This window comes from Dysidea avara, chromosome 12, assembly GCF_963678975.1.
Source record: "Dysidea avara chromosome 12, odDysAvar1.4, whole genome shotgun sequence".
NCBI lineage: Eukaryota > Metazoa > Porifera > Demospongiae > Dictyoceratida > Dysideidae > Dysidea > Dysidea avara.
Genome location: NC_089283.1, coordinates 599,969 through 623,849, shown reverse-complemented (window position 1 = coordinate 623,849; position 23,881 = coordinate 599,969). Strand labels below are relative to the sequence as shown.

General features: G+C 38.0%; 2 protein-coding genes across 2 annotated transcripts; one reads left to right on the top strand and one right to left on the bottom strand.

The window, feature by feature from the left end:
- Nucleotides 1-997: 997 nt before the first annotated feature.
- LOC136241409 (nucleotide-binding oligomerization domain-containing protein 2-like) lies at nucleotides 998-4,459 on the bottom strand. The gene is made up of 4 exons (XM_066032602.1): nucleotides 4,345-4,459; nucleotides 3,457-3,717; nucleotides 3,328-3,372; nucleotides 998-3,279 (listed from the first exon to the last, which is right to left on the bottom strand). Exons 1-4 carry the CDS (start codon nucleotides 4,400-4,402, stop codon nucleotides 1,028-1,030), a joined length of 2,616 nt encoding a protein of 871 aa, XP_065888674.1. The 5' UTR covers nucleotides 4,403-4,459; the 3' UTR covers nucleotides 998-1,027.
- Nucleotides 4,460-4,513: 54 nt separating this feature from the next.
- Nucleotides 4,514-23,512, top strand: LOC136241369 (PRELI domain-containing protein 1, mitochondrial-like). The gene is made up of 6 exons (XM_066032565.1): nucleotides 4,514-4,627; nucleotides 4,680-4,769; nucleotides 22,416-22,494; nucleotides 22,882-23,042; nucleotides 23,093-23,195; nucleotides 23,239-23,512. Exons 1-6 carry the CDS (start codon nucleotides 4,587-4,589, stop codon nucleotides 23,365-23,367), a joined length of 603 nt encoding a protein of 200 aa, XP_065888637.1. The 5' UTR covers nucleotides 4,514-4,586; the 3' UTR covers nucleotides 23,368-23,512.
- The last annotated feature ends 369 nt before the right edge of the window (nucleotides 23,513-23,881 follow it).

Here is a 23,881-nt window from a genome sequence, read left to right as displayed (position 1 = left end):
ATTGCATTTTTTGATATGGAATGCAGTATTAAGGTGTAGTGTATTTTTGGAATGCACATTGCACATTTAATTCCAAATCTTGAAAAGCATCCTATTATGCTGGCATAATGCTTGATGCTTTCGCTAGCCTATTATGCTCCAAATTATGCTGGTATAATAATTATTGGCACAAGCCTAATCTTAAACAATTGCAATGCATGCAGTGATTGTCCATAAGCACTACTTTATGATGTGCATGCAATAGAGTTTTGATATAGTTTTGATAACTGTGCAAGCATTAATGTATAAAAGAGAATGAAATTCACTAACACTGCTTAAAGGTTCTTAGCTAACTAATTTGTTAAGCTACTTTACTGTACTAGTTGCATCCAGTTATACTGATAGTAAAATATCAGTAACAAGTTGTTTTGCTAAGTTTTAAACTCTCAGCAAAACATCAATGAATGCTGCTTTACTGAAAAGCTACTAAAAGAGTAAATTATTAACTGTTCCATATACTGGAGATATACCACTCTAGTAACTATGTAACTTTAAGCAGTGAAACTCTTCTAGAAATTATTACAATATCAATGCTTCAGACTCACAGACTGTCAACTACAACAATGAATCCACTACGAGGCATCTGAGGCAAAAAGTCCCCATTCTATTTTATGCTGCATATTACTGAGATGCTGTATAGTTTCAATATAAGGTACAGTTCTCCCTACCTACAACAATTTCATAAGCAACCCAGCAATCAATAACTCTAATAGTACAATCATTGTGGAGTATATTACTGTATCTCAATAATGCAGTTCAGTGTCAATGTGAAGGCTGAAAGTGCTGTCACACTATACAGATAAAAATATGTCAGAATTGAAATAATTAAGACTAAAAGTTAGTAGCTATATCCACTAATAATACTGCATGTGAAGTGCACCTATACTCCTTTAAGTAGCTGTACCCCTTAATACTGAGCAAGTCAGTTCATAGAATTTAAGAACAAAAAATGCCGGACACTTTGGTACAAAGTTATTGTGAAGTATAGCTACAAATAGTGAATGTTCAGTTTTGTTTGACACCCGCTACTTTCTCTGTGCTCGTTAACTTCCTCTTGAAGTGATTGAATCCTCTTCTTAACATCTTCAGCAAAATCATGGGGTAGCCATAGCACTTGTAGTGTGTTGTTGTGCTGGAGAATTTGAACTAGATGTTGAGCAACTTCAGCACTGATTTTGTTGTTGCCATACACTGCCAGTGTGACTAAAGATATGACATTCTTTAGTGAAGCAGCAATAACATAGCATATTTCATCAGTGATGTGATTGTAGCTAATGTTGAGCTGATGCAGTTTGTTGCCCTTAGCTAATGCATTGAAGAGGACAATAGCTGAAGATGGTGACAAGCTGGTACCCCACATGTCCAGTGTCACCAGCCTAGAGGAGGGATGGGACAACATGTTGTAGAGAGTAGGGTCCTCTGCGATGGTGCGGTTACCATTAATCCATAATAGTTTCACTCTACAATGGATTGTGAGGTTACTAATGAAGGAGGACGATGATCTGGTGAGGCCATTAAATGACAAGTTTAACTCTCTAATAGTGATGTCACTATGTGTCAGGCTGCGATGAAGTATATGGAGGCCATAATCTTGGATATGGCAGAACTGCAAGTTTAATTTCTTCCATTTCTGGTGAGGTGAACAGGTAAGAAAGAGTGCAACACCTTCAATATCATACGGTGATAGGCTAGTATTGTGAAGATCAATTATTTTATCATTGAAAATTTGTGCTTGTTGTATAGAAGTACACATTGCTTTATCATTGGCCCCGTGGAAAGAGTGAAACAAGCGAAGACATTTCAGTTGATCCACCAAGAACATTTCAGAAATGACAATAGCAGCATTACCATCAGAGAGAAATTGTTTAAAAGCAGGTCGCTGTCCATTGGTAAGTGAGGTGTACATGGCAAACATGTTAGAATGAAGACCACTCCAGAACCTTGCCTCAAGCACTTGCAGCTCTTCCTCTGCTGAAAGCTGAGTGATATGGTAAGTGGCCAAAAACTCCTGAATAGAAAAATGAACAAAGTTAAATGTCATAGTTTTCCCAGTGAGCCCAAAGTGTTGTACAGCCTGCAGCAGACCAAAGCCATTGACTGCTCCAGGAATGGTATCAATATCTGGACAAGCTGCTCTCATCTCCTGTAAGGTAAATATTAGCTTGTTGTTATTAATACCTTCGAGGGCTAACTTGGACAACTGTTTAACTATTGCATTATAAGGCTCAGGGAGGTTGGCTAAATGAGGGATGGTATTTTCAAGAAGATGACCAGATTTAGCAAGATGCCGACAAATGGTAAGATAGATGAAGTAATTGTACAGCTGTGTAGAATTACTGGGAAGGGGAATTTCCTGTTTGTACAGATAAACTAAGACTACCATGTTGAAAGGGATGAAACAAAGGCCATTGATAGTCAGATTACCTTCAAGATATTCGGTGAGCTCTTTGATTGCATGTGGCTGTCCCTTCAGGGACTGTTCTATGTATAACTTTCGTTCCTCTTCAGCAAAGCCCAAGATGTTAACTCTGATGGTCGCTTGTTGTCGGAGTCTCACAGAGGCATGTGGACGAGATGACACTACCAAGCCACAATGAGGTAGAACCTTACGCTTCAGTATGCTAGTAATTAAACTATCTTTCTGCAGATGTTCTGGAAATTCATCAAAACCATCAAAAAGAAAAACAAGACCTTCACCTCCATTCTCAAAGAAGTAGTCACTAGATGCAACTGTGATATCCGAGGCTTTGCTGTCTCCTTCACAAACCAACTGGAAAAGATCAGCAACAAACGATACATGCTGTACACAAGGACTACGTAGTTGGAAAAGTGGAACTAATTTAAACTTTTGCAGCAACTTTCCTTTAGCCCAATTGTAAGCAATTTCTTGCAAGAGTAAAGATTTTCCAATGCCAGGCAACCCCTCAACCAAAATAAACTGTGCATCTTCATTCTCTTGCAATGGAGCTAAGAGATCAACTAGCTGTTTAGTTGTCTTACTGCTATCAAGTGCTTCTCTCTGTGATTGATGGCTGACCTGTGGGTAATACTTGGAGTGAACACCACCTAGTTCAGCCAACTGTAATTCTGTTGCCTGTTGTAAAGCACATTGACCTTCATGGTGAACTAATAAAAGTGGTGTAAAATCTTGTAGCTGGTTAGGTGGCCAAGCATCTTCATCAAGAGCAAACCGTGTTTGTATGTCAAGTTGTCTCACTCTGTCGGACAATATGGAGACTCCTATCAACAACACATAAAATGGAGCACACAATAATGTGTCCACTCTACCTCGATCAGTGACTGTTAACTTGTCCATGTCAGGTTTGGAGGTCACTGTATTTAGTGAAGACAACACAATAGCTAGTTAATACAATTGTTTACCTACGCATGTTGTACACACACAATATAGCTAGTCACCTTTATCAGGAGCTTGATCACTGGATACTGCAGGTGACTCAATAACTTTAAACAACTTCTCCCAACTAGCAGAGGGGTCCACTTCAAGCCACTCCTCCAACACTCCATCACAACAAGGCTCGGCTTTGTGGTAGTTGTCATGTTCTATGATGTCAAGTCTTCCTTTGGGTAGACCCAGTTGTGTTCCTATTATTCTCCAACGAGCAGCGTAGTGTGGAGTAATGTGGTTTTGGAGGTCCTTCAGTAGTGGAGTACTGGTAGCTGTGAAGGATATGTTTATAGCTAAACTAACTAAAATAGTTAGGCCATACCTATTGGATTTTATGTTGCACGGGCTCGGCCGACTGTCTTTCTTCATGACCTGTGATGTAGGATCACGTGTGCCAAGAAGGTCAATCTCGTGTGTGTGAGTGAAAATCAGCTATTGGGATAACTCCTTTGGGGATTGAACTCTTCAAAAGGTCGAGCTTTAATGGTGAAGATATTCTAAATGAAGTAGTTCTTAGTACTCAAGAGGTTTGTTTCATTGTAGAGTAATACACTATCATGTGCTGCAGAAAACCCTAGCTATATGGTTCATGCAACGCTATTGTATGGTAAATTTCAGTAATAATACCTGAATTTTCTATTATGTACTAATTATTATTATCATTATCAAATCGACCTACTTACCTCAAATTTCTGAGGTTTTGCCCGCGCAACATAAGATCCAGTAGGTATGGCGCTTATCAGTATTAGTTAATTGTAACAGGTAAAGAAGGCCCGGAGCCTGATCTTAAAAAAAAAAGTTACTAATTATTATTAATAATTACAAAGCAAAAACTATAACTGTAATTGTGAAAAAAAAAATCAACAAATTAATAATTAGCTATACATTATCAAGCTAACCTTTTCCACTCCTCTTAAACTGACCAATACCTTTGGAGACGTTCTGTTCATAATGCATTGTGCACACGGACACCAAGTTTACACCACGTGTTTAATTGTTAGTTATTCGACCTCGTTATTAAACTATGGACTAGATCTATTTGCGAAGGCGCGCGTAATAATGGAAGGGGCGCTTATAAATGTTGCGAAGGCGCGCTTAAAATTATTCTTATTAACGTGCAACAACATCAACTCGTGGAAAGATGACCGATGGATTATATCGTCACCAGGACGTCACGTTCAAGTTAGCTGTCACCAATAGCAATCACCGTAACCACTTCGTCTTGTTCTTACAGGTCTCCATGGTATCGTGTAGCGAGCGCGCTGTGGCAGCGCTACCCCAATCCTTTTAGTAATCACGTATTGAGCGAAGATACCATCGAAAGGTAATATAATTTTGTTATACAGCCCCGCCATTAGTAATGGTGATATTAGTTGAATATGGCGGGTATTATCGTATGCAGTCGCAGCAGGTGTCATGCATGGTACTTGTGAAGTTAGAGTATATAACAGCTCAAAGCATATCAGCTAATCATACCAACACACACCTGTGTTGAGTATAAAGAGAATTCTTCCTTTGCCAATGTGTTGACCTTTGACCTGGTCAAGGTAATTTATGATTTCATTTTTGAGTCTATCTAGTCTACCATCCCAGATAATTACTGAGAAAGCTGCTTTTGATTTAATTAAGCTGGAAATGTTATTATACCAGTGTATTAGGGGTCATGGAGTTTTGCACTTTGTCACAAAAAAAAACATTGACCAGAAATCAGCCTTACAATACCTAAAAATCCTTTACAGGTTCATACAAATTAGTAAAATTATTCAGTTTCTACTGACTGCCTGACCGACTGACAAGTGTAACTGGATAATGGCTAAGTCTACAATTTTTTGCTGTTTGACCACTTCAGTCCGACAGGTGCCTTTTGCAATACCACAGTATGTACATTGTGTCCCATTTATCTTTGCTGACAGTGCAAGGTGTTGACAGGCACTTATAAGCACCCCCGAAAGGTAAGGTCTGGTTTGTCTAGTATTCAGGACTTGTGCTTAGGAATACGAAATGACACTGCTGCTTGCATTAACAGCCATATTAAGAGATCATGAATAGCGAAGAATCCAATCATGGCAGTGATGCTTTGGAGATTTCAATGAGTTACTTTTTATGGAAACTGTGGAGGCGGTATTAATTTTCTATTTTCTGAGGGAAGGCGTCTACTACACACGAATGTTAAATGGAAAATCATCCCTTGTTTATTCACCCTGACACAAAAAGAGTTCATGCAGCTTTTGGTTCATGACTTTCGTCCCAGTTATTTACTGTGACCATAATGTATTTAATTGGCAATGTTATGATTTGATTGGACGCACCAGTTTTCAGTAATGGTGGCACAAATCCTTAATGCTAGACAGACTTGACCCTCTTTGTTGGGGCACTTATAGGTGCCTAAAATAGGGTTGGTGGTGCCAGACAAGGTAGTGCTGTGTGATATGGCTTCCCTACGTTTGTGACAGGAGTTTTCTATTGTGACTGAATTGATTGTAGAGGTCCTTCTCCTAGTATACTTCATTTGTAATGTTGTGAACATAACTGAAAATGAAGTGTAATGGTCACTTTGCTATTTCAGTTATTGATAGTCAGGGCATGTGTTCATCTGAAAACAATAATCCTGTCATCATTCTTCTAATGCAGTATGCGGGGTTCACCTAGTCTCACGTGGCCAAACCCTTTCTGCGCAGCAGCGGCTTATTGATTGGAAATTATAAACGCTATCAAGAGGTCATAATATAAAAAGAGAGTTTTTGTATTATGAACTCTTGGTGCTGTACTGCAAGTGTCTGGTGGACTAAAAGATTTTCAACACATTTTAGGAGATGATTACTTGACTGGGTAACAAGTGTCTGGTGCTAGTAGAACAAACAAAGCAGATAATAGTTGCAAGTGACCAGAAACCAGACATATTTTTTAAAAATGTTAATTTAAAAATGAAGTAGGGATCTATGCAATAAAAAGTGGTGAAACAAGAGATGATTGATGGTATTACAGCATAGCTCAGTGGGAGGCATTGAGCAAAATGCTAATGTGCCGAAGTAGGGACTTTCCCACCAAGCTATGCTGTAATACCATCATTCATCTCTTGTTTCACTACTTTTTATTGCATAGATCCCTACTTCATTTTTAAATTAACAATTTTTTAAAATACTAGTTTGTTTAGTTTTTTGTTGTAGCACAGCTAGTTACAGTGTAACTTGTGAGCTAGCTATTAAGTTCCTGTACAGCTTATTAAAGTACATACTGTGCCAAAATTGGAAGCACATAGTTCTGTAGTAGTGTGCATAGCTTACCTTTGATCATAGTAGCAGTGGCACTCAGATCTATGACCTGTCGACGATGGTCCGCGTTCTGTTCACCTGGGCCGGAAGTTGTTCGAATGAACAGCCCTTTCAGTTGTCTGGAGCTTAGTCTCGACTAACAGGATGAAGTAATACAATTTCCACTCGAGTACTATCCAACCACTCGCTGATCTCGCCATCTAGCTGAGTCAGTGTGTCCAGAGGAACAAGCCGTCGAGTATCAGTCCGTCTATTAAGTAGGAAATCTCTTCGTCGATTGCGGTCCAGGTGCTGGCAAAAAGTCAAAGTGACAACTCAGCAGCCTTAATGTTTCACGTGCAACACTTGAAATTATAAGCGCCCCACTCTTTCAGCAGCATAAGCGTTTTCTGAAATAATTTTGTGGTGTCTACAGAAAAGTGTGATACGAAAATTAACGCCTCTAGTTTTGGAGGTTTTTTAAAATTCTATATCCAGTCACTGGTAAGTGTTTTCTTGTTTTTAATGCTGTATTTCATGTTAGATGGACTAATATTTTTCTGTAAAGGTGATTTTGGTGACGTAAGATGTCTCTAGGATGATTTTTAAAGGCGGCATTTCATGCAGCACGTGTCATTTTTGGGGCATCCCTGCATGAATAGTACGGTCTTTGATTATATTATGGTAACAAGTGAAATGGATCTGTTGTCTGCTCTGAATATGACTTCTCAGCGTTTGGATTAAATTAAACAGCTAGAAGTGATAGAAGCATTTGTATCTGGAAAAGAGATTCCTTGCTGATTGGTAATGGTGTATCTGTAATATTTGATATGATTCCTCTGCTGTTTGACTTCTTATTTGGTAAGGCGCTAATTAAATGATTACATTCCTTTGTGTCTACAAGGAGACCAGAAAAGCATTGTTGTAGTTGTTTACAGAGGGGTTTGAAAATAGAATTTGTTGGCAAAGATGAAAATGTTACTGTGAAAGTGTTGAATGTGTTCTGTTAGTCCAGAGTCTTTATTGGTCAACCTACAATACTGTAGTATACTAATAACGGCATCCTATCAGCAGAAATTCAGGGCTCTGGTGGTTGATGAAGTTCACTTAATATTAAAGTAGGTTAATGAATGTGTTACTAGTTAGGGATGATGAATCCTGGATTGCTTTTTTTGTTGGTATTGGAAACGTTAGAAGCTCACTGTTAACAAATATCTAATCCAAAACAGCCAAGCTGTAAAAAAAAAGTGCGGCCCTCAAAAAGGCCATGGTGAAAAAAGATGTGAAATCCAAGGTGGCGGCCAAGAAATGGCTGTGATGGTAGGTTAAGGTTACGGAATAGTTTTAAATGCGTGGGCGGAACAAATTACAAAACCTGCTTTAAACCAAGCAGGGATAAATAATTTCAACAACTTTGTTGTGTTAGCAATACAACTAGTTGTGCTTGTTTGTTTTTACTACAGAACAACGACTGTTCTTGGGTGTGTGGTCCACAATAGAGCAATGTTTTATAAAAACGCGCCGCCAAAAACCAGACTAACAGATTACTGAATCCTTATAATTTCAACACAAGTGACTAAACAACTAAAATATCTAGGTCTTGTGGAAGCGATTTTTTAAGTTACTGGTAGTATAGACGTTTTATTGAACTTTTAGTAGTTTTTTTGGGTGAAACAAGCTCTTTGAAGGCTTGTATCCGAGTCACTGGGGAGAAACATGCCAAAAACGCTTCCACAGGACCTAACATATTTAATATACAGTATCACTACGCCCCAGAAAAGCCAATAGAGCCTACAGCTTTTGCTGTATTTGGCGGCGGAAAAACATGGTAGTGACAGCTGGAGCTGAGCGATGTACTGGCTTACTTGTGTTACTACAACAAATTGTAGTGTTCCACCTGCCTCAAACTACACTGTAGCTACATAAAAACATTAAATATGAAGGGCTTCACCTTCATTTAAAACTTTTCACACTGCTAGACTGGTTTTATGGGCTTCTCAAAAAGTATCGATAGGCATTTAAACTTTTGAATGATTGCCCGTGACTATACCGTAACCTTAATGGTAAAAATTTTAATAATGACAGTTCAGGTGAACTTTGGTGCCGCTTGGTCTTGGCACAAAATTCACCTGAATTGTCATTATTAAAATTTTTACCATTATCCTACCATCACAGCCATTTCTTGGCCGCCACCTTGGATTTCACATCTTTTTTCACCATGATCTTTTTGAGGGCTGCACTCTTTTTTACAGCTTGGCTGTTTTGGATTAGATTTCACTTTTTGTATTTGTATATCCCGATAGGCTGGCTTTGGGACTTTTTTAACCTATCTTTTTTCTTTACCACAGGAAGAAGAAAAATGTTAAATACTTTAAATATTTCTAATTTTATCAGTAAATGTACAAATTATATATATATATATCATGAACCACAATAGTGGGTTCATAATAGGGATCGCCTATGTTTTTTTGCAAAAACTCTAATAGAACACATGCCTAAAAACCACCTTGGAAAGCATCCTCCAACTCAAAACAACCCTCTGGTGGTTATTTGCAATGAGTATAGGTCTACTAGTAAGTATCAAGTGAAAAGGAAACAGTATGTGTATTTGGGACAAAACTGAAATTTGCCGTTTTGTTCATATAATAGGACGGATGGCTGTGGTATTCGGGATTAAAGTGCGAGCATTGTAAACAGGAAGGAAATAGTGCACTGAAATTTGCACTATTTTACTCCTTCCTGTTTACAATGCTCGCACTATTAATCCCGAATACCACAGCCATCCGTCCTATTGCAAATTAATCTGACAACCATAGCAACTGTTACTTGGCAACAGAAATTCAAAAAATAACCACTGCAAAAGACCAGCCACACTTAGCAACCGTTGCCTGGCAACCGTTGCTATGGTCTCAAAATGACTTACCTTAGCATTAGCAATGGTTACTAAGTTATCTAGCAACTGTTGCTAAGCAACCATATTGTGTCATACCTTGGGAGCATCTATCACTATGGTAACAATAGTTGTCAAGTCGGACATTTACTTCTAATATAAACACACCACACTATTTTAGCCAATCAGATTAGTATTATAGATTTTTGTCATGGGACCTTGACAAACAAGTGTAATACTAATTCTATTGGCTAATCGCTTGACGTATTTCAATATAATACGTCAAGCTGCTATTGAGAGTATTATACAGTAACACATTCAGTTGTTGGATTATTATTCTTATTATTCATAATATTATTTTGTTTCACTCATGTACAGCAAAAGTAATCCACTTTTTCGCGCTAAAAACTGTATAGCCATGCTTACTGAGTCCTTCCGTGTGTCCATGACCTATTACAGGTTTTTGCAATTGAATTTGGCGACTTTGCAATTGAATTCGTCCCGTTTGCAATTGAGTTCGTCGCTTTTGCAATTGAATTCGTCCCGTTTGCAATTGAATTCGTCCCGTTTGCAATTGAATTCGTCGGTTTTGCAATTGAATTCGTCGGTATTGCAATTGAATTCGTCGGTATTGCAATTGAATTCGTCGCTTTTGCAGTTAAATTCGTCCATAACAAGAATGGCAGCTGGAGCAAACATGAAAACATGATGTAGCAGCTGCTACAAGAACTTGTTCAAGTACAACAGTAGTAAACAACTCTTTATAAGGCAATAATTCTTCCTCTACAGCCTCTCCAACAACATTTCAAACTCTACTATGCCATTCGCGATGGGTGTGATCACTCACGAGCAAGCTAATTAACTTGTCAGACAGCTATCAACTTCTCGTACTACCAGCTTCAATTACCTTCTAGTGTCTCAAGTGTAACTCTCCAAGGCATAAATAGTTCATCTCTTAATGAACGGGTTGGTTTCTTGGAGCCGTTTTGTTTATGACGAATTGTAATGCAAACGCGACGAATTCTATTGCAAAACCGACTAATTCAACTGCAAAACCGACGAATTCAATTGCAAAACTGACGAATTCAATTGCAAACGGGACGAATTCAATTGCAATACCGACGAATTCAATTGCAATACCGATGAATTCAATTGCAATACCGACGAATTCAATTGCAAACGGGACGAATTCAATTGCAAAGGCGACGAATTCAATTGCAAAAACCTGTAATAAGCCCGTATTCCACAGATCGCCAACCACCCTACACCTCGAAAATTTTCTAAGTTCTCTTCGCCATTACACTATTGGCAGCAGCTCCGTATACCAAAGAAGCCGTACAGCAATAAAATTACAGGATTCTGTTTTGTGAGTTCCTTTGGGTTTGGTTACGGCGTTAATCAAGTACTCAACACCACTTCTTAGACTTAGGTCGTGCATAGCGTCTCTGCGTGGTGAGTATCTGCGTGGTGAGTATAGTCTACTTCTTCTTGTAAGCGCATGGTCACAATTTGCTACGAGCGACCATACAAGTGCTCTCTCAGAGACATAAAGAAGTGATAACGTTGATACCAGTTGTTATGAATATAGTTTCTATAAACCATGTTTCCTTTCCACGTAAAGCCTAAAGTTGGGTGGAGTCAGTATACTAGTTGTGAGTGCCATAATTGTCTAACCACATTGTGTAAACAACATGGCTTCATGCTGTTGATAACCCATGGTTTACAATAGACATTGCAGCTACACAGTACCTGACTTTGTTGTTGTGGATGATGTGTGTGCATGCAGATTAGCTTCAGACCTTTAAGTGAACAGAAGACTGTTGACAGTAGAAGTGCTACAACCTCCTTCACAGGGCAAGCCATTTGTCACCTTTGGTGGCTATAGTTGATTGCGCAAGGTCTGAGCGCTGTGAGTTTGGTGAATCCACTGAAGTTAGACACTCTCCTCCCTACTCTACTATTATGTACTCTTGATATCATACATGTCAACATAGATTTCTTCACTGTGGTATAATCAATGAATACAATACTTATACGAGCAACAAACTCTAGCTGCACAAACTATATTGTACGTAGCATTATATTATCATTTATACTACTGTGCACCAGTGAGCCAATGTTGTAGTTCATGCACCCATGGAAAATCTGCATATGATTCTTCTTATATTCATGAACACTGCATTAGGATGCTAATGTGAGTAAGAGACTAGAGTCCTGACACATGTAGTAAGACAAGTTAGACAACAGCTGCTCACTGTTGTGTGTAATGTATAGTCTCGTCCACAGCCAAGAGCAGTCAGGTAAATACTCTAATAATGCAGTCAAGTGTGTCTGATAACAACAAAGCTTATTACACTGAACTTGACAGCCACTAATTGTAAACTGCTCTACGTATCTACAACAATTATCAATAAAACAAATCCATTACTGGATTAATAAAAATTACACAAACTAGATGAATAAAAATGGAAATTTTAAAATGGGAAAAGGGATCGCTGAAAAAAGCCACCAACAAGAAGGGATTGCTGGGGTGGTAATGTAAACCACAAATCCCTATTTTGACTCATTTTAAAATGACTCAGGGGAGCATGTAACTAAACATTTATGACAGAGAGTCAAAATAGGGATTTGTGGTTTACATTACCACCCCAGCGATCCCTTCTAACTCTCTACATGGTGGTTTCTTTGTAGTTGAACTCTCTACAAGGTGACTTCTTCTAGCTGAACTATCTCTTTCTGTAGTTGAACTCCCTACAAGGTAATTTCTTCTAGCTGATCTATCTACGGAGTGAATTGTTTGTTACTGAATTCTCTACAGGGTGATTGCTCTATTAGGATGACTGCTCTATTAGAGTATCTCGATCTCGCACCTAAGTTGGATTTTGTGTTATAACTCCGTGGCTTTAAGTCTGATTTTTCTACACCACTGAAGAACCTTTCTAAGATGATTGCTCCATCTGTACAGCGATTTTCAAAGCATTACCCCAAGTGGTTTTTCTGGTAGGCGTAGCAAGTAGTCGTTTTTTATTAGCTTATCTCAATTGCATAATTGTTACACACTGTTGGTTTTTTTGTTGTATCTTCCTGGTTTTTAGCTCGATTTCTTTCAAACCACAAAAGGTTTGAGGTTCGATAGTTAACCTATTCACCCACTGATTTTCAGCTTCCCATAAGCAGTTTACCCTGTAGGCGTGACAACATATTGGTGTTATTTTTGTGAATAATTGCTAATAACTCTTTGCCTGTTTATCGTATTCCAGCCAAAATTGGTACCGAGATGTGCCGTTATACCCTCCTTCTGTGTGCCAAATTTCAAGGCAATCGGATATAGCGTTTGCATTTTATAGCAGTTTTTGTAAGTGTGCGAAAAGAGAATAAGAAGAATAATAATAATTTAGAAAAGAAAAAGAATGAAGATAACTAAGCCAATTTTTGAAGTCACATATCTCAGGAATGCCTGAAGCGATTTGCTCAAATTTGGTATGTGGGGTACTGAAGTTGGCGGGTGTGTCCACAGCAAAAATTGTCTTGTTTCATCAAGGCAGCATAGAGCTACACAGGTGCAAAAATTGCATTTTCATTCTTCCTGTCAATATACTCGCAGGTATTGCGTGCTGGCTTCTTGGGCTGCACAGTAGTGTGTCTTGATAAATGTCATGTAGGCACTGACAGCCATGGCAACAAAGGCTACTAGTCTTGATTTGCAGTAGAGGATCTTGTGACAATTGCTTACCTCTAATAAATCTAACATTGTAGAGCCATGTCCGTATTGAGTGTATTATGTGAAGTGTTGTTGGAGTGATAATCACACAAAGGCTACTACTATAACTGTTATATTCTGTAGGTCACTTGAATACTGTGGGAAAATGTGTGTGATTTGCTGGGTATAAATAGAGCCTCCAGATCTTCTTTATCATTGATGTTGTGAACAGATAATCTGAATTTTGTAAAAGTGACACTGAACTAAGGCTAATAATAGCTACACTAAGGCTAATAATAGCTACACTAAGGCTAATAATAGCCTGCATTTGGTCTGGGCATTGACTACAATGACATAGTTCGAGTTATTAATTACGGCACTCCAAATACTCTAGAGGGAGCTAGTGCAGGAAATGTGATGAGCTGGTACCCAGGCCATGCAAGCCATTTTGTGCCACAAAGTAACATTAGTGAGCAAGCTAAACTGTACGGAGAAAATATAAGTCTTTGCCACAGGTAATTGCTTTTTATAGGATTTTCTCTTTTTTTATCAAAGGCAAGCAGGTATAGCCTTACTGGATGTAATTGCTGCCCGGGTATGTACTTGTAAAATTAATGATAGTATTTGTAAATCTTTTGTATTGAAATGTATTACAAAAATCAGCTAAAAGATTCAATGTGTATCATAATTCAGTATGTGCTACCCACTCTTTTGTCTTTACCTGATCAATCAAGGTCATCAATCGTTTGTGCTTGCAGAATCCTCAACGAGATCGCCCTTCTGAGATCCAAAACACCTTTTCTGCCACTAATAGTAATTTCTGCAAGTCCTTTTCAAAGATGGCAATGAGTAATGGTGTGACTTTAGAAACAGTTTCAGAATTTGTGCATATACTGCCCTCAATCACCAGTGTAGGGTCTGGTAGTGTCACAGGTGTTGGTGATTCTGTATATCATGTGTATGTCACAGACTTCTTAACAATGATGACACTGCTATGGCATGGATTTCATGATGCCATTAAGATGGGGATGACAATCAAATGTTAAGTTATTGGAAGTTTTTGGGTACGGTTTTCAGTCATACAGGGCATTGCAACTATACCAAAGAAGGGTTTGTCTTGTTGGCTTAGTCTTCTTTGCTTTCACCTAGAGAGATCACTGAGATGGTCTAGGACAGTCAATACTCATGGCAGAGCTGAGAATCATATTCCAGTAGACTTCATTTGGAACATTTGAACACGGTAATGTGATATTTTTCCTGAGAGTGTTCGGCATGCATCAAAGGTATTGGGAGTAGAAATGGATATATTTGTTAACAATGCTGGACACTTTCATAACTTGCTCTGCTGTTGTAGTTACGTGAGCGCACATTACTACATTCAAGAAATCTTCTGCTGGTTTCATATTATTTTTGCTTCAGCACTTTTCCAAATGGACTACGATTTATTACCTGCTTCATTTGGAACAAAATGCCCTTGTAGTGAGGTGTTGCAGAGTAAACAGTGCAGAATTTTACTATAACAAGACAAGTCTTGCATACCAGTCACTGGTAGCTGGCGTATATCCATCCAACAAAGTTTGTCTTGTGGAAGCAAAGCTATAGCTCCTCGTTGTCAGCTGATTCCAAAGATAACACAAGGTCACACTCGTGTTTCCTACTGCAGCTGTACATGAGAAGCTCCATTGAGCTCTGTTGGTAACTCTGTACTCTCTATAGGAATGTGTTATTAAGAGCAAGTAGAATTTGTGTCATTCCGTTCAATTTATTTTCATTGTACAACTACACACCTAATGGCACCTAATAAAAGCAAATAGTTATTAAATTATCATATTACATTATTTGACTTACCACTGCAGATTTCTTAGACATTCACTGAGCTCAGATTGAATTTGCCACTCAACAAAGACTTCATGACCTGCAAAATCTGGCAGGTGGTCTGACAAGCATTCTGGTAAAGTGTACATTGAGATGTAAATCACTAGGTATAGTACACCATAGTTCCTACTGTTTTGATACAAACACTTTAAATCATTCTTAATCTGTTGCACGTCACTCATACCTGGCGGTACACATTCACAGGACAACATGTGGCCCATCTTCTAACCCTGAAGTATCATACTGTATATGTGGGAAATGTATAGACTTTGTGACAGATTCTCTGAAAACTGTGTCGGACATTCATGTCAAGGTTGTCTATTACCAAAACAAAGCCATCACTGATGTATTGCTCATGTTGCTGGCTACTTCATTAATGGTCTCAGTTTGGCAAGCAGTCAAACTTTCTTGGGTGGCATCTACTTCCATTGATACTGTGTCATGTACCAAATTGTCATCAGTGTCTGATACTTTATTTATTATTATTTTTTTATTATTAGCACTTTACAGTGACCAGCACTGAAGGTCTGACAGCAACATGTGCTGCAGCCTTAGGATTACCTAACCTAATTTCAGGGACTTAGACCTAATGACTTAACTTACTGACTGACTGACTGAAAAGGTGTAACAGAAAAGGGTCCAAAGTAAGGAAAAAAAATCCCTCCAGCCCCTGATACAGGTACACTTCATCTTTAGATATATCTGTGACCACGTTGAACTCACAGTGTTGTTATGGCTCCACTGGCATCAGCGTCTGTATAATTGAGAAACAATAAAGGGTAAAATGATAAACTTTAATTTACTGAAATTTTGCATGAAACTGCTTTGATTATACACTGTAGAAGAGGGTGATATGCACATCATCAGGTTGAAGACACCTATGCACCTTAATATGTATCAGATGACAGTGAAGCAAGGGTACAATGTACTTGTTGACTGGTTACATGACCATATTACATCACTCTTGCATCTCTCCTTAAGAATAAGGCAAATCAGGTATGACAGAAACATTTAAATCTCCTGCAATTACTTGAGGAAGGTGGGAACCCTCTGAGTAAATTCTTCCCAAATTGGAGTCCAGCTGAAATTCTGTATTCTTTCATTGCCACTTCTCAGTAGTGAAGCACTCCTCAAACTACATATTGCCTTCATCTCAAGATGTGTCTGGCCATAGAAGAAACAAAACATGTTGTGTGTCTTGTAAAGAAGAACACTTGTAGCTGTTGAACAATAATGGCTTAAAGCTATTCCAGACCCTTGTAGTGCAGTGCATATAATTTCCAGTCGATAAGTTGGCTGTATGGAAAAGGTATGGTCACATGAGACTAGATGAACCAGTCGTAATAATGAAGTACAAGGGAAAATTAAGGGATCATAAGTAGTGAAATGTCTAATCCTTAATCCCTAATTCAGTCATGGGTATACACTGAAGGAGAGATTAAATGTCCACTAGTATATCGTAAACGACCTTCCTTGTTTCACTACTTTTTATTTCTCTGATCACTAATCAAACTTCAAATTAGTATTTTGTGACCGGATCTGCAAAAAACCGACACAATCGTGCATTTTTCGAATTCCTGTTTATTAAATATTTATAACCTACTTAGCCAAGTGTACCCTCTGGCAAAGTTACAGATTCATATGCCAATAACTTTCGGAGTTACAGTCGTACAAACTAGCAACAACAGAACAATTGATTTGTACAGTAAGTATAGGGAAAATAAATTAAAGGCGCTTACTAAAATGGTTGTAACTTATGAACGGATTGACGTACTGAGCTGAAATTTTCACCATCGTGTTCGCCATGAATAGGGGAATCATTTACTTGGTAAGTTTGTCTTTTTATTACCTTTCTTCACTGCGTACAAAGGCGAAATTGGTGAAGAAAAATCGATCGCGTGTGATTGTTTCGATGTGATGTAAACAAACGCTCCTTACTTGCATATCCTTGGGTCTACGGCAATGAAACAAAGATTTTCCAACTCCTCTTGAGTAAGCGAATAAGATGATATCCAGGTTTTTACTGTTAGTCCCTTCCTTCACTAAGAAAGAGGCATTCAAAAAATTTACGGATTTTTTCAATGCGCAAATATTTCACCAATTGTATTCAATGCTTTATACTGTAAATTTAGGCTTTCATGATTGTGTCGGGTTTTTGCAGATCCGGTCACATTTTTCCTTATACTTGTCAATATAGTGTCGGTATGTGTTGGTAGGCATTCCAGTATCCAAGATTTTTAAATAAAAAATTCTCCGTATATTCCCCAATAGAACCCTGGCACAAAAAAACGTGCATTTACGTTAGGATTGCTCCGTCATCTGAGCTCCAATGGGAATGAAACTCGTTTTGGGGTTTGTCCACATGCTGATCATCATGGAAATCTTAGTTTTTATCGTGCGTGTTACATCTAAGTGAGTTTTATGTCGTTTTGTAATCTTTTAAAGCCTTGTAATGTATGAGGAATACTCTGAAACTTTAAAAAATGTACTGTGGTATGGAAGGTATTCACTGGTGCTTACTTAAGAGTGTGTTTTGCTTGGGTTAGCGATTTTCAGCTACACAACAATTTTCTGATGGTTGTGTCACCAACTCAAAAGTACTGTATGAACCACTTCAAAGTCGGCATAGCAATGCCGTAATTAAAACCACAACTCCACCTTAAGTATTGTTGCATCATTGTGACACCTCCACTTTAGTTGTTTACCTTCATAAGGTGTTAACTTAATGTTTTACTCATTTGACATAGCCACTTGCCTATGGGTATACACCATTGTATTGAGAAGTGTGTGATAGGTGGAATATATTTGTTCACCACAAAGCATGCAAAGATCACTGAGATCCGATAAGGTCTGAAGTTACTCTCATTACATGTACAAACTTGTAGCTAGAGGCAACTGTCATTTCAAGACAGTCCAGGTTGCTAGATGGCTTCCTAATTCAATTGTGCCATTTTTACCTTTAAAATGTATGGGGAGCCCCGGAGTAAAAATGTACCCTTTTCAGTTTTTAAACACTGTGTATGCCTAATTCCAACCCAACAAACTATATATTTCTGAGATCAGCAATCAATACTCTATCTATTGAGCGTATAAAAAAATGATGTTACCAAAAGTTAAAAATTGGGCTGGAATGTATTGGATTATAATGGACGATTAGGAGACTTGTCATTGTACCATTAGGTAGTGTAACTTTGTGTCATTAGGATTATGATGTCATTAAGATTATGATGTTGTTAGGATTATGATGTTGTTAGGATTATGGTGTTGTTAGGATTATGGTGTTGTTAGGATTATGATGTTGTTAGGATTATGATGTTGTTAGGATTATGGTGTTGTTAGGATTATGATGTTGTTAGGATTATGATATTGTTAGGATTATGATGTTGTTAGGATTATGATGTTGTTAGGATTATGATGTTGTTAGGATTATGATGTCATTAGGATTATGATGTCATTAGGATTATGATGTCATTAGGATTATGATGTTGTTAGGATTATGATGTTGTTTGCTTCAGGTACTTTTCATGTGCCTAAACCTTTTTTTAATTACAGTGAAACCTGTATAATCAGGTCACTGTATAAAGAGGTCACCTGTCTAAACTGGCCATTATAAAAATCCCCACGTGTGTCAACTGTGTACAAAGTGACCTGTTTAATGCAGCCACCTCCTTAATGAGGTCAGAAAATTTTATCCAATTTTGTCGGGTGTATCCATTCACTGGACTGGTTTACTGGACTGGACTACTGGACTCACATAAAATTTGTTCAAACACATTTTTCAACCACTAAAAGTGATTACATAGAGTAGTATACCACACATGGGGCTAAGGCTCTCCATGTCTTGTCATGAAATTAAAAAAACAACAACAAAGAAGCACATACAGTCTATTTAATTAATTTATTAAGGCTTTATTAAGTGTGTTAAGTGATATAGTTTTGGTGGTCTGTTTAATGGTACGGCATTGGTTTTTTACTCTTGTTACATTCACTGCATTTTTTGCAAATATGTGTAACCAAGAGTACATAATAGAAACCAAGAGTATCGAACTGGTGTATTACCCCGTGATTAATGATTGCGTAAAGTAACATGAATATTTCAGTAATTGTTCGTTTCATTGCCATTAAGGATTGCTATGTTTAGCCCAATTCAGCCACTAAACCAAGCAAAAACATGATAGTGTTTAAAGGGAATTGGCTAATGTTAAAGTTCTGGCACTGCCGAGCGGATCCCTGAAGGTGTGGCAACACGCTCATTTGTGCAACCGTTGTTTTAGCAAGCTGGAGTTATCTTGGGTCCTTACTACGCTTTCTTTGTACAATAACTGTTGAATACTTGGTTGAATAACACAGAAAACTGGTGAACAAAGATCCATTGCCATGTACACATTTCAAATTACCACTTTACGTAAACAAACAATTACTGAAATATCCATGTTACTTTATGCAATCATTAATCACAGGCTAATACACCATTCGATACTCTTGGTTTCTATTATATACTCTTAGTGTAACCTTACCTTCCTGTTTGAAAGTGTGTGCATTGGGAAGCTTAAATGTGCCACAACGCACTCGTTGCGATTTACAATATAAACCGAAGAGCCAGCAAAGCTGAAGGCTACAGGCGGTTTTTATGTTACAGTAACGTAATGTAATTACATGTTGTAAAACGTACAATATGGTGTGCTATTTTACAAAAGAAGGCTAGAGAAGACAGACATGCATTAACAATGCTAACAGTGCACGGTGCCTGAAACATTGCTAGCAGTAGGCAAATTATTTTTGGTAACAAACTGCAATAACGTTTTAGTGTAGTTTTTAGTGCAGTTTTTGTGATTAATGTACAAGTTGTATGTCTCTTGGTGAATGGTGTTAGTTACTAAACACTTTTTAGTTAAGTTTGGTAACAAAAATATAAGAAAACAAAAAAAATCTGAGTCCAGTAGTCCAGTCCAGTAATCCAGTCCAGTAATCCAGTCCAGTAATCCAGTCCAGTAATCCAGTCCAGTAATCCAGTCCAGTAATCCAGTCCAGTAGTCCAGTCCAGTAGTCCAGTCCAGTAGTCCAGTCCAGTAATCTAGTCCAGTAATTCAGTCCAGTAGTCCAGTCCAGTAATTCAGTCCAGTAATCCAGTCCAGTAATCCAGTCCAGTAATCCAGTCCAGTAGTCCAGTCCAGTAATCCAGTCCAGTAATTCAGTCCAGTAGTCCAGTCCAGTAATTCAGTCCAGTAATCCAGTCCAGTAGTCCAGTCCAGTGAATGGATACACCCCAGTTTTGTCCCTACGATGACTGGAATAGACAGGTTTCACTGTAGTATGTATGTATTATTATTGATTACTTCATTAATACTATTAGCTATATCTACTTGCACCAGTCGTGAGGTGGCAGAAACGAAATAGGCCGATTTTGTAGATTGATATTCAGGGTTTAATAGGTTTCACACATACCATAGTGTACAGAGTCCCATCCTTTGATTGTGTCACCACTTCTATAGTAAAGACTATTAGTCACAGGAGTCCGTGATATGACTGGGGCTACAACACAGTACACTTTACAGTTGCCTCTCTTGTTTTAAAACTTTCATGACTACTAGCTTTTGATGCCATTATGCTGTGACACTTCACTCTTATGAAATTGTTGTATTATTCCATTTCAATAAACATGTAACTTGTTATGTGGTGAGGTGTAGTTTGTGCTTACACACCTCCTGAGTTTCACAATCCTCTGACTCAGTGTTTTGTCTCATGAAATACTGTTTTGTCGCACTGACTCGCACAAAGGTCTCAAGTACTGAAATCGATTGTGGTATCTATGCTGTGTACTAGCTTTGTATTGGAAGAGTTAAATTTTGTAGCTGGGGTGCTCTTCAAAATATCACCTGTAGCTGTTACCCCTATATCACCTGTAGCTGTTAGCCTGTTACCCCTATATCACCTGTAGCTGTTTCAACTAGTCCTGCCTGTTACACAGCCCTTATTATAATAATAAGAGGCGCTGATTGACTGAGTGTTAAAAGGTAAACACATTAGCTGTGTGTCGCAACGTAATAGTGACTAGGAGGGTTTGTGCACACACCTTTAACCTTTGAGATACTCTAATAGAGCAGTCATACACTCTAATAAAACAGTCCCCTGTATAATTAATCAACAATCACTGCTTTTTACTGCACCCAGCTTTAGAGACAGTGGGGAAGGAATCAAGCAATACAACAATGGGCTTAGCAACCAAGCAATTTCTTCATGGATTTTGAACCCTAAAAAGTGTGAGTTTATACGTATATCTAACATTAAGCACCCCATCATCTCTCAGTATACCATCCAAAACACAGATATCCAGTGTGTTCCTCATGTCACGTATCTAGGTGTAACTATAGACCAGTACCTCACCTGGAATCAACACACTACTAATATCTCATATAAAGCCAACCCAATCAGAGGCTTTCTTCAGCGAAACATAAGTTCATGCCCTATAACAGTCAAAGAAGCATGCTATAAGACAATGGTAAGACCTGTTCTTGAGTATACCTCACCAGTATGGTCTCCTTTTACTGAACTCAATATCCTGAAACTAGAAATGGTTCAAAGAAGAGCTGTTAGATTTATAGTGAATGACTTTTCTAGATATTCATCAGTCACAAGTATGATAGAACAGCTAGAGTTGCCAATGCTCAAACAACGAAGAAATGAAGCAAAAGTGATAATGATGTACAAGATACTGAACAGTTCTGTACTTATAGACCATAACCTAGAATACAACACTAACCATACTCGAGGGCACCCCTTCAAACTAGTTACATTGCCAACCAGAATTAATGCTTACCACGATTCCTTTTTCCCTTCAACTGTCACGTTATGGAACAATCTGCCGGTGGAGGTTGTTACTCCTAGCAAGAGTATATATATTATGTACTCTTGCTCCTAGTAACTTAGAACATTTTAAGTTGTAACAGTTATTTTTATAACTGACTATATTATTTCCTTATCAAAATATGTACATTTTCCCCCTTATAGAGGTTTTACATTAATCAAATATAATATAATAATAATAACCCACAATCCCACATCATGAAAAACTAAAGGCTAGTGAAACTAAACAACAAGGAAAATGATATTAGAAACCTCGTTAACAAAGTTCAAAGCATATCATGATGTACTAATACACCATGTTACAACACATACTGTACACAATATAGTCATTGCCATGGTTACTATATCATCACCATGGTTACTGTACTATCACCGTGGTTACTACTACAGGACGGTGGACTCCAATGGAGTACTAAGAAGTAAGAAAATAATGATCAAGAGAGGCAGTAAATTACCAAACTGGGCTAAGGTGAGTATCCCTAACATATTAGCATGTTGTGTAGCTTCAGCTTACAAGTTAATCTTTCTCATATAAATTCCATAATGAGGTTGGAATACACCTGGTTATTGTATAGTTGTTAGGCAGTTGTGTGGTACAGTTAGGTTGTTCTGTGGTATGAGCTAGCACTGATTGTTTCATATTAAAGCTAGTGTTTTTGTTTGGAGTGGCTTCAATACAGTGCGTGGAATGTTTTTGTGTATCAGCAATCAAGAAGTTATAAAACTGATGCACCTGTAATGTGGCTACTAACCTTCACCCCTTCAATGAGCAGTTTGTTCTTGTGAGCTGATCTTTATTAATGTGACTTGTGTCCTCACTACCTATTAGACAGGTGACGTAATTCCCTTTTTACAGATGATTGCTCCAGTTCTGTCTCAAGCTGGAATTATTGAGGAGTCAATCGTTGACCCCACTACCCAACAATTCATCACTTACACACGTAACTTCACTGCAAAGAAATATCTAGTGGTGGAAGAGAAGTGTACTTATATGGCATCCCTTGAGAACAGTAACTGGTAAGGGAAACCCCCTAGAGACCAGTTCAACTGTTGTTGTTATATATTAGGACGCAGTGCATAAAACAGGTGTGGTTTAAATCCAGTTTAATGGGAGTGTCCCGAGCAATAGAGCTGTACACATCTGACAGGTACAAGAGAAATGCTTCAAAGGTTAGTATAGTTAATAGTCAAACAATAGTCACTGATTTAACAGGCAGAGAAAGGTCTTCAGTTTGTACTGACCAAGTTATACAATGAGGTATGGTCCAGTGGGACCACTGCTGAGAACTATAAATCATTTCACAAACACACTGCTCCATCTTTTACCTCCACTCACAGCTAATCAGAACATATTTGTATCACATCCAATGAAGTTTTGTGTAGTATTTCTCTTTTAATTTCTTTAACAATGAATTTGTATTTCACACATATGAAATGACATATTAATATACTGTGTTTTTTAAGATTTTTACATAGTAGTACTATCATTGTTGTCTTCCATGTCAGTTGCAATTGTAACTGTCAGTGAGGTACCGGCACACAGTGAACTGTTCAGGGATCACTTCTAACTCTGAAGTGGTGTGCAAATCCTTACAACAAAATGTAGTTTAATATTTGTTTTGATTATTGTAATAGAACATTACAGAGTTGCTAGCCTAAACAATTTGAGTGGAGAAATTTTTGCTGGCTTCAAGGTTTTTTGGGGAGTGACTTATTAATAATATTTAGACCTCTATACATTTTGTGATTGTTTGCAACATTCCTCTTGTAACTCAGGTTGAATTGGTTGTGTGCTAATCCTCAGATAATGTCCTGCAGCTGGTTTCTGGTTCCACTGTAATATGGACATCTTGGGA

Excerpts from the sequence above, each read along its gene's own strand:
- LOC136241409 (XM_066032602.1), bottom strand. The coding sequence starts at position 4,402 with ATGCATTATGAACAGAACGTCTCCAAAGGTATTGGTCAGTTTAAGAGG. Across the intron at positions 3,718-4,344 it reads GTTTAAGAGGAGTGGAAAAG|CTACCAGTACTCCACTACTG; the intron begins GTTAGCTTGATA and ends TATCCTTCACAG. Across the intron at positions 3,373-3,456 it reads TGATCAAGCTCCTGATAAAG|TGACCTCCAAACCTGACATG; the intron begins GTGACTAGCTAT and ends CACTAAATACAG.
- LOC136241369 (XM_066032565.1), top strand. The coding sequence starts at position 4,587 with ATGACCGATGGATTATATCGTCACCAGGACGTCACGTTCAA. Across the intron at positions 4,770-22,415 it reads AGCGAAGATACCATCGAAAG|GACGGTGGACTCCAATGGAG; the intron begins GTAATATAATTT and ends TTACTACTACAG. Across the intron at positions 22,495-22,881 it reads AATTACCAAACTGGGCTAAG|ATGATTGCTCCAGTTCTGTC; the intron begins GTGAGTATCCCT and ends CCCTTTTTACAG.